General features: G+C 35.7%; 1 protein-coding gene across 1 annotated transcript in view; it reads right to left on the bottom strand.

The window, feature by feature from the left end:
* Positions 1-7,089: 7,089 nt before the first annotated feature.
* The window catches only part of LOC121419111 (scavenger receptor class B member 1-like), a 33,568-nt gene continuing 26,016 nt past the window's right edge, over positions 7,090-14,641 (bottom strand). The window contains exons 3-6 of the mRNA XM_041613426.1: positions 10,061-10,202; positions 8,849-9,052; positions 7,938-8,079; positions 7,090-7,293 (exon numbers count right to left, since the gene is read on the bottom strand). Of these exons, the coding sequence (XP_041469360.1) occupies positions 7,220-7,293; positions 7,938-8,079; positions 8,849-9,052; positions 10,061-10,202 (562 nt within the window). The 3' untranslated portion in view covers positions 7,090-7,219. The remainder of the gene's footprint in view (positions 7,294-7,937; positions 8,080-8,848; positions 9,053-10,060; positions 10,203-14,641) is intronic.

A 14,641-nucleotide genomic window follows, 5' to 3' on the forward strand; every position in this document is an offset into this window, starting at 1 on the left:
GTTTATTCAAAATTTTTCGACCAAGAACTAAAACAATTGGAATGACAACTGATTAAGTGCATTAGTTGTTTATTATTATTAATTTATACTTACTTATTTTGGGCGTTTCCATTTACTTACACCTCTGACACCCTTTAGTGTGTCACGTAATTTTCATCAAAATGAGGCGTGGCCAAATTCCCTTTCTGTGACTGGCTATATTGCTATTGAATATCAATTAGCAATCAACGCTTCTTCATATCGGTGATTTCCACCTTTTCATTGCGCGAATAAAACGTTAAACTTTCTCAAAAAATGATAATGGTCATTTAAATTTTAGCGAGAAAATTTAGAAAGGAGTAATTAATGATAGGTGTGGTTTTTGATCCTGGGATATTTAAATGTTATGAATCTGACGAATATTTGTTCTCATAACCAAGTTTCATTTTCAAGTGGTCGTGGCTTGTCGTCACTTGCTATAGGGCATAAACACTCGTAATACTGTACCAAGGTCTTGCCATGGCGTTCTGCCAACCCTGCTGGGCCGGGGTCTGCCAGGGCTGGTCGCCCAGCTACCTGGCTGATTAAGTCATGCCCTTGATAAAACCCAGGATTAACATAAGACTATGTTGTGCAAGGTTTGCTGGAGTGTGAGTGCAGTGACAAAGTAGACCTAGTTAGATTTTACTTCATCACACACAAACATAAGGCATATTTCAGATTGCAGTAAATACTTTAGCTTATTATCTGTACTGTTACCGTACTTATGATTATTGACCAAATCGGAAATCAGCCACCAGTCACCTCCCTATGTGTGCTTGCTTCATGTACAATATCTATTGGATTGGACACAGATAACAGGTACAAGCACTGACGAAGTAAACGACAGTGAATGGACTGAGTGGCTGATTTTACGATTTTGATAAATGAACAATTCTTCTTCTTGCGTGACATACCCATGTTAATCCTGGGTTTTAGGTAAAACCCAGGGCATAAATCCACCAGCCAGGTGTCTGGGCTGCCAGCATTGGCAGACCCCGGCCCGGCAGTTGGCGGAACGCTACGGCAAGAACCTGGTACTGTATCACGGGTGTTTATGCCCATATAGCAAGCCATGATACGAGCCACTTGAAAACGAAACTTGGTTATGAGAACTAATATTCTGCAGATTCAAAACATTTATATATCCCAGGTTCGAAAACAATGCCTCAGAGATCATTAATTACTCATTTCTAAATTTTCTTGATAAGAGTTAAATGAGCATTATTATTTCTTTAAAAACTTTATCATTTTTTTGCGCAATGAAAAGGTGACAATCACCGATATGAAGAAGCATTGATGGCTAGTTGATATTCATTAGCAATAAAAGCAAATCACACAAAGGGAATTTGGCCATGGCTCTTTTTGATGAAAAATACATGAACCGCTATTGAATATTCACTACGTATACTAAATTGATAATGGGGAAAAGGGGTGTCAGTAAATGGAAACACCCACTTATTTCATCATAATGGAGACACATCATTTACATATATGTATGAAAAAAATGAAACATCTATTTATTTCATGTAATAATAACATAAGAAAAAGGAAAGTGGGGAAGTGACATCATCAGCCCACCTAATGAATATTCATGACAATGTGCATGCCTGGTGATGCTTAGGTTACATTCCTCTTGGTTAATAGATTTATTCATTGTTTAATTGTTTTTTAATCAAGCATTTCGTCTTAATTATAGGTGTCATCCCAAAATGTATTGATATTCCATATTTTTCAGAAAGCTTAACATTCCATTAAATGATGACACTTAAGAATTAATCCTACCAAGGCTTTCTATGTAATTCCCAAGATCATGGGGGAGCAAACATAACAAATCCTCTTAAAATTTTTAGAGCAGATTGTCCTCCATTACCTATGTGAGCTCTCTGACCAAACTAGAGAAATTAATGAAGATAAAAGGTTTATGCAGCAAACTATGAAGAATAGTTTATCAGTACAAAAGCAACCACAGCTAAAAAAACAAGGTGGTTCACGAACCACAAATCTCGCCTGATTTCGCGATCAACATGATCTTTTGACCCCTGATGAATTTTGTCCAAGACATCCTTAAGAACGCATACGTGTGGTATTAACCAAAAATCATTTATACCAAGTATAAACACAATTGATACAGATATAAAGAAATGAGAGCAAGTTAACAAGGATGAAGATGACCTCATATCAATTGACATTTTAAAATGTCAAGAATCATTTGTACCAATTGTGAACATAACTGATGCAGAAATAAGAAATGAGAGCGACCTTTTTTTGGGTCGTGTAGTCCAGTGGTTAGAGCATTGGAGTCATAATCGCATGGTTGTGAGTTGGAATCCCAACTTTGATTGTAGACTTTGATAAAAAGGCCCGAGAGTGATATCTGTTGTCTATAAACGTCAGCCACTATGACTGATTAACCTAGACGTAAAATGTTTCATAGGTAATTGGTTATATACCAGCTTGGCGTTAACCAGCAAAATGCTGTCCTGCCGAGTTCCAATGAGAGTTACCACAAACAAACAAAGATGACCTTTGACTCCATCATTCTCAATGACACACATGTGGTATTACCCAAGGATCATTTGTTCCAACTGTAAACATAATTGATGCAGAAATAAAGAAATAAGACGAAGTTGATCAAAAACTTGACCTTTTGACCCCTAGATGACCTTTGACTCCACCTTCCTCAACAACAAGCATGTGGTATTACCCTAGGATCATTTCAACTGAAAGTGTGATCAAAATTGAGAGATTTTTTTATGTACCATAAAAGGCATATTTATCAAATTACATGGACCTTGATGCAATTAAATCATGATATCTTCACAATATGATTTATTCAGAATAAATGTATGGAAAATGACATACAATACACCAGCGCACGACACTGGCACCGGTCCAATGGTCCCAGAATGTTAACAAGTGGCATGCCTCTGGCCGTCTCACCTGCATCACGCAGTTCAATATAGCAGCAGTGCTGACTTTGAAAACTACTCTAACTCGCACAAGATGTTCAGTGATATATGGTTACTGTTATGTTCACTTTTTATGAACTAGACCAATAAACTTACAGAGATATGATGGTTATTCAACAAAAAAAAAACCAACATGGCCAAAGTTTATTGGCCTTACATGACCTTTGACCTTGATCATGTGACTTGAAACTCGCACAGGATGTTCAGTGATACTTGATTACTCTTATGTCCAAGATTCATGAATCAGATCCATAAACTTTCAAAGTTATGATGGTAATTCAACAGATACACCCAATTCGGCCAAAGTTCATTGACCTTTGACCTTGGTCATGTGACCTGAAATGCGCGCAGGATGTTCAGTGATACTTGATTACTAGACCAATAAACTTTCAGTTATGATGGTAATTCAACAGATACCCCCAAATCGGCCAAAGTTCATTGACCCTAAATGACCTTTGACCTTAATCATGAGACCTGAAACTTGCACAAAATGTTCAGTGATGCTTGATTACTATTATGTCCATGTTTCATGAATCAGATCCATAAACTTTCAAAGTTATGATGGGAATTCAACAGATACCCCATTCGGCCAAAGTTCATTGACCCTAAATGACCTTTGACCTTGGTCATGTGACATAAAACTCATGCAGGATGTTCAGTGATAATTGATTAACCTTATGTCCAAGTTTCATGAACTAGGTCCATATATTTTCTAAGTTATGATGACATTTCAAAAACTTAACCTCAGGTTAAGATTTAGATGTTGATTCCTCCAACATGGTCTAAGTTCATTGACCCTAAATGACCTTTGACCTTGGTCATGTGACATGAAACTCTAATAGGATGTTCAGTAATACTTGATTAACCTTATGGCCAAGTTTCATGAACTAGGTCCATATACTTTTTAAGTTATGATGTCATTTCAAAAACTTAACCTCAGGTTAAGATTTGATGTTGACGCCGCCGCCGTCAGAAAAGCGGCGCCTATAGTCTCACTCTGCTATGCAGGTGAGACAAAAATTGCTGTCAGGCCAGTAACTTTCAGAAATAGCCCGATAAAAAATATAAATCTAATTTCAAACTGATACAAATGATATTTTCATCTCTTTTGTAAATGATAAAAATGGCTCTGGAGTAAAAAAAAAAATTTTCTGGGGAGGGGTAACAATAAGCAATAAAAGACAGCAAAATAAACCCCTTTTTTTAATGTTTTTCTTAATTCTTTGGGACCAGTAAATTTTGGAATCTGAACAGTAAAATATGGAAAAATTGTTTGTCCAACATGAACAGTGGACCAGTAGAAAAAAGAATGATAGTGGAGTCCTGAATACACAGATAAAATAATCATTCTGCACTTGATAGTACATTTGGTATTGTTTACTTTTCTTTTTAAAAATGGCAAATGGAGAATTGTTTTACACTAATCTATCAAGATTAATATTTATATAAGTGTGCTTAATAGATTAATGGCAAATGCACTTTATAAGCCAGTGGCGTAACTACAGGGGGGCATGGGGGCACGTGCCCCCCCAATCGGCTGGCCAAAAAAAAAAAAAAAAACGGGGAAAGGGAGAAAAAGAGGGAGAAAGGGAGGGAAACGTAGTGGGAAAGAAGAAATGATCAATTTTATATTATATCATAATTATGTTATATTACTGTATATTATATAAACTTTTTTGTAATAACTTAATGAAACATGATTTGCTCAGGGCTCATGTCTTTTTTTCGGAATACTATAGTTTTCAAGTATATTAGAGAGATGTGACGTTGTCAAATTCAGTCAATATACACCAAATAGGTTTCCTCGCACTTTGAGCTATTATTGTTTTATGTAGTGACATATGCTTCTTTTTCATGACTACTTAAAGTGATCGCCCCATTTTAAGGTCTTAATATAAAACATTTCCTGTCCCTTTTTCTGATCTGAATATCAAAAATTTTCAGCTCGCGCTTCGCGCTCGCATCGTTTGGTTAGTGAAAAACGTACTATGGTCTTAGTAAATTCCTACAAACAAGTCTAGAATGTCCCTCCTCAGGTCTGAATTACTTATATTTTCAGCTCGCGCTTTGTGTTCGCAATATTTCATTAGTGAGATGCGTATAATAATTATGATTACACTGACTACAAAAAGTGCTTCATGTGTTTAGATGTCATTCTCACCAAATCAGCAAGCGCTTGGCACTCGCATTAGATGACTATGGTGAGATATGTATACTCTTAATGGATTCCTTAAAAAATAGTTCTCAAAATATCATTTTTTTTAATCTCAATTTCAAAAATTTGCAGCTCGCGCTTCGTGCTCGCATCATTTGGTTAGTGAAATACGTAAGGTCTTAGTTAAACAAGCCTTAGAATGCCCCACTTCAGGTCCGAATTTCCTAAATTTCAGCTCGCGTTTCGCGCTCACAATATTTGATTAGTGAAATGCGTATGTGAATCATGATTACAATGATTGCAAGTGCTTCCTGTGTTTAGATATAATTCTAACAAAATCAGCAAGTGCTTGGCACTCGCATTAGATGAATATGGTGAGATATGTTAAAGTCCTTAAAATGTCCCTGTTTGAGGTCAATTCAAGCTTGTGCTCGATCGCGCTCGTATTGTTTGTTTAGCGAGACAGGTATGTAACATGATAACAAAAATTTGCTTACAATGTCCCTTCCTAGGTCTAAATGTCAAAAATTTTCAGCTCGCGCTTCGCGCTCGCATGATCAGTGAGATACATATCCGTTTAATGGCACTGCCCTTCAAATATCACTATACCTGGCAACTGAGCGCGCTTTGCGCGCTCACTAGGTGACTCAAAATTTTTGATGGTGCCCCCCCAATGCCGTGACCCACGGTACGCCACTGTTATAAGCATACAAGAAAGGTTTAATATGCTAGGGAAAGCATATTGGTATATTGAAATGTACTACTTAACAACTTTGCAGATCCTGTCAATCATTTGATGATCTATTAAAGCCCAACAAAAGCTTTGCTATATATTTGGAATAATTTGTATTATACTGGAGTAACATCTAATGCTCCAATGTTACAGTGCTGGCTGCACAGTAACGTGAGCCCATTAACAGAGCGCTAACAGTAAGCCCAGTCAATCTTTCAAATTGTGAAGTCAAAACATTTGTGTAAGTGATGCTTTCTTGTACATTAGGCATCGCTGCCACATTACCGGTTGTAACAGGGCCTCTGTTGGCGCATTGTTTAGTGCAAATGTTTCTCCTAGAACCCACATAGGGTTGTGCTTTCATTTTTTTTTAATCCTTTGAGTTTGAACTCTGAATTCTTTGGGATGGTCGTGATCCTTACCCTGAATTATTTGCAGATATCAGGCTTTTTGGCAAAATGGGAATATGTGACATTTGGAATAAATGATCTCCTATTCTCATGATACAAGTCCTTACTCCACTGGAACCCAGCCTGGCTTGGCAGATGTTGTTTAGCTTCCCAAACGGACAAATAATCTCAAATTTCGTCTAAAAATCACTGCTTTGACAGAAGTAAAATTCATCAAAAGCTTACACATAGTCCGTATATGACTCATCATGAATTATCGAATTATCCTGGTAGGTTAGTATATTTTGGCCATTTGTTATGCTAAAAATTCACAAAAGTAAACACTCATGATAATAAAATACTATACTAAGTCATTGACCCATTATGACCTTTGAACTTGGTCATGTGATCTGAAACTCAGGCAGGATATTAAGTGATACACTATCACCCTTTTGTCCAAGTTTCATGAACTAGGTCCATATACTTTCGAGTTATGACGAAATTTCAAAAACTTACCTTGGTCAAGATTTCGATTTTGATTCCCCCAACATGGTCTAAGTTCATTGACCCTATGACCTTTGTCTTGGTCATGTGACATAAAACTCAGGCAGGATGTTAAGTAACACGTGATTACTATTATGTCCAAGTTTCATGAACTAGGTCTATATACTTTCTAAGTTATGATGACATTTCATGAACTTAACCTTAGGTTAAGATTTCAATGTTGACGATGCCGCCACCATCTGAAAAGCGGCGCCTATAGTCTCGCTCTGCTATGCAGGCGAGGCAAAAACAAAATTAAAAATAGAAAATTTAAAACTAATTATCTACAATTGCAAATAATTACAAATGTAATCATCTTCATCGCAAATGTACATTAGGTGAAGGGTATCAGTACTTCTTACATGGATTGAATCATGGAATCTGTTTTGAAAATATGTATGATGATCACTTACCTACAAAGATCTGGATGAAAGAGATATAAATTTTCTTCTCTTGACATATACGGGTGATACATAGTACCATCTGTAAAGAAAAAAGACAAAAACAAAATCCCCTCCCATTATCGCAATCATTAATTCATGGTCATCACAACCACATCCACCACAATCACCACCATCATCAATACTGCCATCAAGAAATGTTAAGCACCAGGGCCCTGTTGCATAAAAGTCACTATTATGGTAACTTTGCCATCCAATGGTAACTACCATGGTAACAATGCTCATCAGCCAATCAAGGATTCCATGAAAGATACAATTCGAGGGCAAAGTTTCCATAATGGTAACTTTTATGCAACAGGACCATGAGCCCTTTTGCATAATACTAATAGGTAACTTTGCCAAACAATGGTAAGTTGCAAAAACAGTGGCAATAACAGTTACTCTAATACCACATGGCACAGGGATGAGATACCAACCTTAGAATTTGCAGTGTATTGCAATAAACATCAATGCAAAAAAATCATCATTGATGAATTTTTCATTTTTCTGAGTAAATCTGTAGAATTTGGGGAGAAAGAATATATAAAGCTATACCTTTATTCCTTGTCCAATTTCTTTCAAACTTTTACTATATTCTTTTTATCTTGTTTTTCTTCTTACTCACACATCATCTCATGATCACGGTTGGTTTCCCCTTTGATCAATAGAGACAGATAAGCTACTAACCTGTTCCTAAAATTTCATTCGTTGCTGGTGTTCCCCACCAGTTAAGTTGAGGCAAGCCCTGGAAGTTAACAACGTCATTCAGCAACGACTGGTTTTCTTTTCCATTATTCACAGTGTACAGGTTCAATGTTGTATAATTGAACTAGAAGTGAAAACAAGAAAATAAAAACAGATTGAGTTTTGAACTTATGTAATACACTACCCCCTTCCCCCCAAACCCCCCCCCCACAAACACAGGAAGTAGACCCACAGAATTCTAGAGAGGCAAATTAGTGAAAATGACAAGAACCATTTATATAAATTATGACATTTTTATAGCAGTTCCCATAGCAATTAACCAAACCTTAGGGGAAATACATATAATCTATATTAAGATCTGGTCTCATTTAGAATCTGAAGCATAAAACACATTTAAGGTACATAACATGTATTTAAAGTAAGTTCATGGTGTCTACACACAAAAGAAAGAGATTGTCTGAACTCCTATCAAATACCAGTTAGTGAAAGTATTGCAAGCAAAGGTCTATCTTTTCTTTGCTTTTTGGCAGTGATATGCGCTATATAAGCATGTTGGTATTATTATTATTATTACATACACAACAGAAAATTTCTCAGAAAAGTCCAATATTAAGATGAATACAATCCAATGATTTTTGTCATTTTTTTTTAATTTAACTTTATCATTCATTAATCCATTTACAAATTTCATTGTTCATTAACGTATTTATCAGTCAACTTTTTTTCATCCATTCTTGCATATTTTCAATCATCATTTATATCTTTATCATTGATACTAATTTATTGGTGTTTATTTCATTCACTTAACTTTTTCTGTTATCACTTGTAATCTGAAATGTTTGGATGAGTAATGAAATGAACATGGAGTAAAGAAATTGACATATTAAACTGACCTGTAAGAGGAAGCCAAACTTCCCTTCATCAAAGCCTGGAATGCTGATTATTGGCTGAATAAGTTTGAAAAGGGGTTCATCATAACCCCAGAGTATCTGATCTACTGTAAGGTTTAGAGTGAGTCTCTCTCCTAACTCCTCCAAGAGAATATTGACAGGAAGCTGGACGAGTGGACCTAAGTTCCTCACAAAGTATGCTACCGTCTGTGAACAGTTAATTAAATTTCATTACAGGTTTCATTTATTTTCTCTTTTTAAGATTTTTCATATTGTCAATGGAACTTCTCCCAGTTGCATAATTACAAACCCTTAATAAATTTACGATCCTCATCATCTAATCTCTTTACGAATTCCAGTTGCTAAGAAATCATGCGGGGGGAATGGGCCTTTGCTCATGCTCAGGACTTAGCCTGTGGAATTCTCTCCCTTAGAGTTTGAAAACCCAGACTTCAGTGACCACCATCAAGGGCAACCTAAAAACTTAACTGTTTAAGAGTGCTTTTTGATATACATTTGACTTATTGTTCAGACATGTATTATATATAAATAATTTTGCTCTGCTCTGAAGCCTTGAGCATCTAATCAAGATGGAAAGTGCGCTATACAAACCTCATGTATTTTTATTATCATTATCTATGTGACGGGCGGAAGACAAGGAAATGGAAGGGAGGGTGAGCATAGATAGGGGATGATGGGAAGGGGTAGGGAATGATAGAATGGGGATAAGGGGAGGAAGGAGGGTAGAGGAGGAGTTGTAGGAAGGAGGGAGGATGAGGGATAATGGGAAGGAATAGGAGGAAAGATAAGGAGACAAGGAAAGTATAAGGAGAGAATGAAGGAAGAGAGGGAAAGGGGATAAGAAGAGGAAGGAAGGGGAACAAGAGAAAGGAAGGAGGGATGGGGAGGAGGGCTAAGACAGGAGGAAGAGGTGGAAAAGGAGAGGAAGGGAAGGAGAGGAAGGCAAGGAGGAAGGGGAGGAGGATTCCTTTTTCCATGGGACAGCAGTATATACACGCATTTCTTTCATGTCTTGAATCCCTATCTGGAATCTCTATTATCCATATCAATATAAATCTTAAAACTTTCAGTAAGTTATCACTATTATTCAACAAATATTTATCGCCCTGGATGCAAAGTTTAGAAAATTAACTTCAAACTGAAAGTGCACCGTCTTTATATTTCAAAGTTCTGTAAATCTGTTTTCGTTCTTACCACTAAAGGCATATTCAAGGTGATTATTGTATCAGATTCTGGCCCGACTGATTTCTCCTCATCAAATGAATAGTAATATCGTGGATAAAAGGATAGGGTGTTGTTATCGTAGAATGTCAAGTTGACTCTGTCAAACAATAATCTGTATAAAAACAGAACAAAGAATAAAAACAAGACGAAAATCAATGAATGAGAACACGTCTGCATTACACATATTTTAGAAAAATCAGTATATTTTCATGATTCTGTGCTCATTCAGCCATCAGGCACCTTACCACAAATCAGAGCAGAATTTATATGACACCTAGACAGATCCTTGTGATTTGATTGTTTGATATTGTTCATTCAGCCCATTTTGTAATGACGTCATCAACCGTGCAATTTTGGATCAATACGATTTTGTCCATTGCATGCGCGTACCAAGACTGCAGCTGCAGACACCAGCAGTGCGCATGTTGGAATGACGTAACAATCAACAGACTGAACTTGCACTGCATGAGCATGTTTTGCATCGAAATTCATAAATTTCATCTGAAAAAAATAATTTTTAGGTGTCATATAAACCAAATAAAGAATGTTTCTTCATTTGTGCAATGGACAGAATACTTCATTTGGTGAAAGATGAAATAATGATCCATTCAGCTCGGCTACACCCTGTTGAATGGATCATTTCATCTTTCACCTCATGAAGTATTCTGTCCATTGCACTCATAAACATTCATTATTTGTATACAAAGTGATGGACACTCTTCAATTATTTGATGAATTTACTTATTTAACACATGTAACTGTCATTTTAATAAAATTCCCTTCTACAATGGTTGCATGATGGTGACTGTCAATTAGGCCATGAGTTGAAAGAAACAGTCCAGTATTAGACATTGATATTGCACAAACAGTACGCATGAAAAATAATAAATCAATGAATCCAAGTGCAGTTCTGGTTTACAATATGAACTATTTGGGAGAAATGTATGCATATTTAAAGATATAAAACTATGTGATTGATTTTTTTCAATCATTTTTAATTAAATTTTTCTATGTTTCCTCCTACTATTTCATAAACACATGGCATATATAGCATATATGTGAACCTCTCCATGTTATTAAGGTCAATATGTGTGTGAGGAAGTATGGTGATTGAATGATAACAAACTTTATATGACAAAATCATCTGTTTTTAAATTTTGCAGTCCCAAATCTGAAGCATTTTGAATTGTTGATTGTTCTTCATGTTCTAATGAAGATATAAATACATGTACATCTAGTCAGGTGATAATTGCAACAAAAGATGGCTTGTATTAATTGTCCCATCTCTTTGTAGGTCCATGGTTCAAATAACTTTTCTCTTTAATATTAGGATAGGCTAATTTCAAAGCAAGATATAAAGCATGCCTGACATAGCAGGATGCAGAAAGACCAGGGACCAATCACACGAAGCTTGGTAATCATCGTAGAACATTTTTAACAACTGATTGCATTGACTGCAATGTGAAAATAAAGCGTACAATTAATCGCTTATTATCGTATGCCTGGATCCCAGTGACTAGAGTAGTACATCCATGAACACTCTTTGCATGAGCATGTTGCTATGTACTTGACCAAATCTATCAAATACCAGTTGACAAATTATCACTTTCTAGGGATATATATTTAAACAAAAGCAAAATAAAAGAATGAATAATCAAGGGCAAGTCCAAGAAAAGGTCACCCTAGAAGGCAAAATTTCATCTCAAATTATAGAATTTATCTTTGGTGGGGTAAGAAAGCTCAAATGTTGAATTTTAAAATTTCACTATGAAAAATTTGATAATATGCATATCTAATTTGGGGCACCTAAATTTGCATATTTGGTAAAATGGGCGTTACGTATGGGACAATTATAAAAACTCATAGAAAATGAAAACAAAACTTCTGAGATTTAGTCATAGGTGGGACATGGACTCCTAATATCTTATTACTTTTGGGGGAAAAAAGTGGTGTCATCTAATCAATTATGCAAATTAGATCATGTCCAAGGATAGAAAGTCTCATATGTAACATTTTGATGAATTTTTTAAAGTTATTTCTCATAATACAACACTTGTATTGTTTCATCTCTGGGAAGTTCTGATTTATTTAGTATGAAAATGTTATACCACAAAGAGTTTTAAAATAGAATTTACTTTTTAATTAGAAGTTAATTGAAAAATTGTTACGTATGTGACGATATGTTACGTATGGGAAATTTACACACAATGTCAATGGGAAGATTTGTGTACAAAGTGAATGGAGAAAAACACATTTGAAGAGTGCTCTAAAAAGTGAATATTTACCTTTACTTTAGTTTTTAAAGACTGATTTGTTATGAATACTGATTAATGAAAGCAAATAAAGTGAAAAAAATTGTGAAAATGAAAAATATCAAATAAATAAAAAACAATAGAAATAAATGTCTGGGAAGAGAAAGTCGTCGAAAAACAACTCTGGTGATAATGAAGAGACGAATGAAAACTATCTTCTATCACTGATCAAGAATGAGCTAGGGAAACTTTCCAATTCCTTGAATGCTAAGTTGACCGTCTTGGAGCAGTCGATCGACAGCATACGAGAGGGACAAAGTAGCATTGTCAACTCGCTGTCGTTCCTCAACGAGAAATTTGAGGAAATGAAGTTGAAGGCCGAGAAGATAGAAAAGGAAAACAGAGAACTGAAGGAACAAAACATCTGTCTTCAGAAGAGATTCAGTGAGTTGACCTTCCAGCTTAACGAACTTGACCAGTACCACAGAAGAGTCAACTTGGAGGTGGCAGGTGTACCAGAACGACAGGGCGAGGTTCCTGAAAGGATCGTACTTAATATCGCGAAACACATCAGCCCTGAGCTTGCAGCATCCGACTTCGATGTGGTTCATCGGCTGGGTTCCAAACGCCAAGCTGATAACAAAGCCCGCCCAATCATCGTGCGATTCACCACAAGACGAGCTCGGAACATCATGTATGATGGGAGAAGGAAGCTGAAGACTCTCTCCACAAAGGATCTTGGATACAACAGCGATGGCAAGATCTACCTCAATGAAAACCTGATCGCTTCCACTAAGGAGCTAATGAAAGATGTCAACAAGGCCCGCCGAGATGCCGGATACAAGTTCCTGTGGACCCAGAATGGCCGAATCTATGTAAGGAAGGATGAGAAGTGTCAACCCATCATCATTCATTCCAGAGAGGACTTTTCTAAGCTGTAGAAGGACTATCCATGTTTTTCCATTTTCCAGTATTCTTTTTATTTCTTATGAAATTCACGTCACAAAACTTTTCGCATCGATCAATAATTGTGTTATTTTCCGTGGTATATTTTGCATTCTTTCACTGCCCTTTCAATAATGTTTCAATACCAGACATTTCATGGAGGTCATTTTACTTATTTTTGTGTGCAAATATTCTTCATCGACCGTTAATAATTGTATCAAATAATCTTTATTTTGTTAACTATTACAACTGCAGTATTTTTCAAACTCGAATTTGGGGTCATGACGGTATCAAATCTAAAATATGCTTTATATGCTCAGCTTACAAAGATTTTGATTTAAAATGGCAATATATTCTATTTCATAATGGTGAATAATATGCGTGATTTCCCATTTTATCATCTGAATAATGATGATTTCTTATTACTAAATCATCCAAGTCAGGATAAAAGCAACATTATCTCAAATCATCATACTCCATTTGATAGATTTTCTACTGATATTCTTACAAATAATTTTGATGAACTTCAAGTTGAATTCGATATTCATGATAAAGCATACAATCTTTCCTCTTCTCCATATTATACAGAAAATTCATTCAAAGACTATGCTAAATTGATTGGAGAAGATGATGTTTTTATTTTGCATTTGAATATAAGAAGCGCTAACCAAAACTTCGAGAAATTACGATTATTATTAGAAAATACACAGTTTGCCAATCCCCCAATCATTGCTCTTACTGAAACTTGGTTCACGGAAACACCGAATTCCTTATGCACCATCCCGAATTATGATATTGTTATAAACAATAGGAAAAATAAAATTGGAGGTGGACTAGCATTATATATTCCGTCTTCATTTGATTATGCAATTAGACATGAATTTGAATATATGAATGATATCATCGAATCCTTATTTGTAGAAGTAAAACTTCAAAAAGATAAGAAAACTCTAATAGGTGTCATCTACAGACCTCCTCAAACTTCTTGTATAGAAGATTTTTTACTTGCTACTAATGAACTTTTGCAAAACGGAGAATTGATAAATAACGATTGTATCATCACTGGTGATTTCAATATTAATCTCTTGACCAGTAATCACTCTGCAACAAACGATTTCCTTGAATTAATGTTAACTTCTACTTTTTTGCCGATTATTTCTAGACCAACCCGTATTACTGATCATTCTGCTACGCTTATAGATAATATATTCTGTAACTCTCACCCTCTTCCGAAAGCTGGCATTGTAACGACAGACATATCCGATCATTTTCTTATTTTTACCCATATCCAAACAATGCAATCACTCGCAAAAATGGAAAAGAAATATAGGATCTGTCGCAACTTTAGTGACAA

The sequence above is a fragment of the Lytechinus variegatus genome, chromosome 7 (genome assembly GCF_018143015.1).
Source record: "Lytechinus variegatus isolate NC3 chromosome 7, Lvar_3.0, whole genome shotgun sequence".
NCBI classification, from domain to species: domain Eukaryota; kingdom Metazoa; phylum Echinodermata; class Echinoidea; order Temnopleuroida; family Toxopneustidae; genus Lytechinus; species Lytechinus variegatus.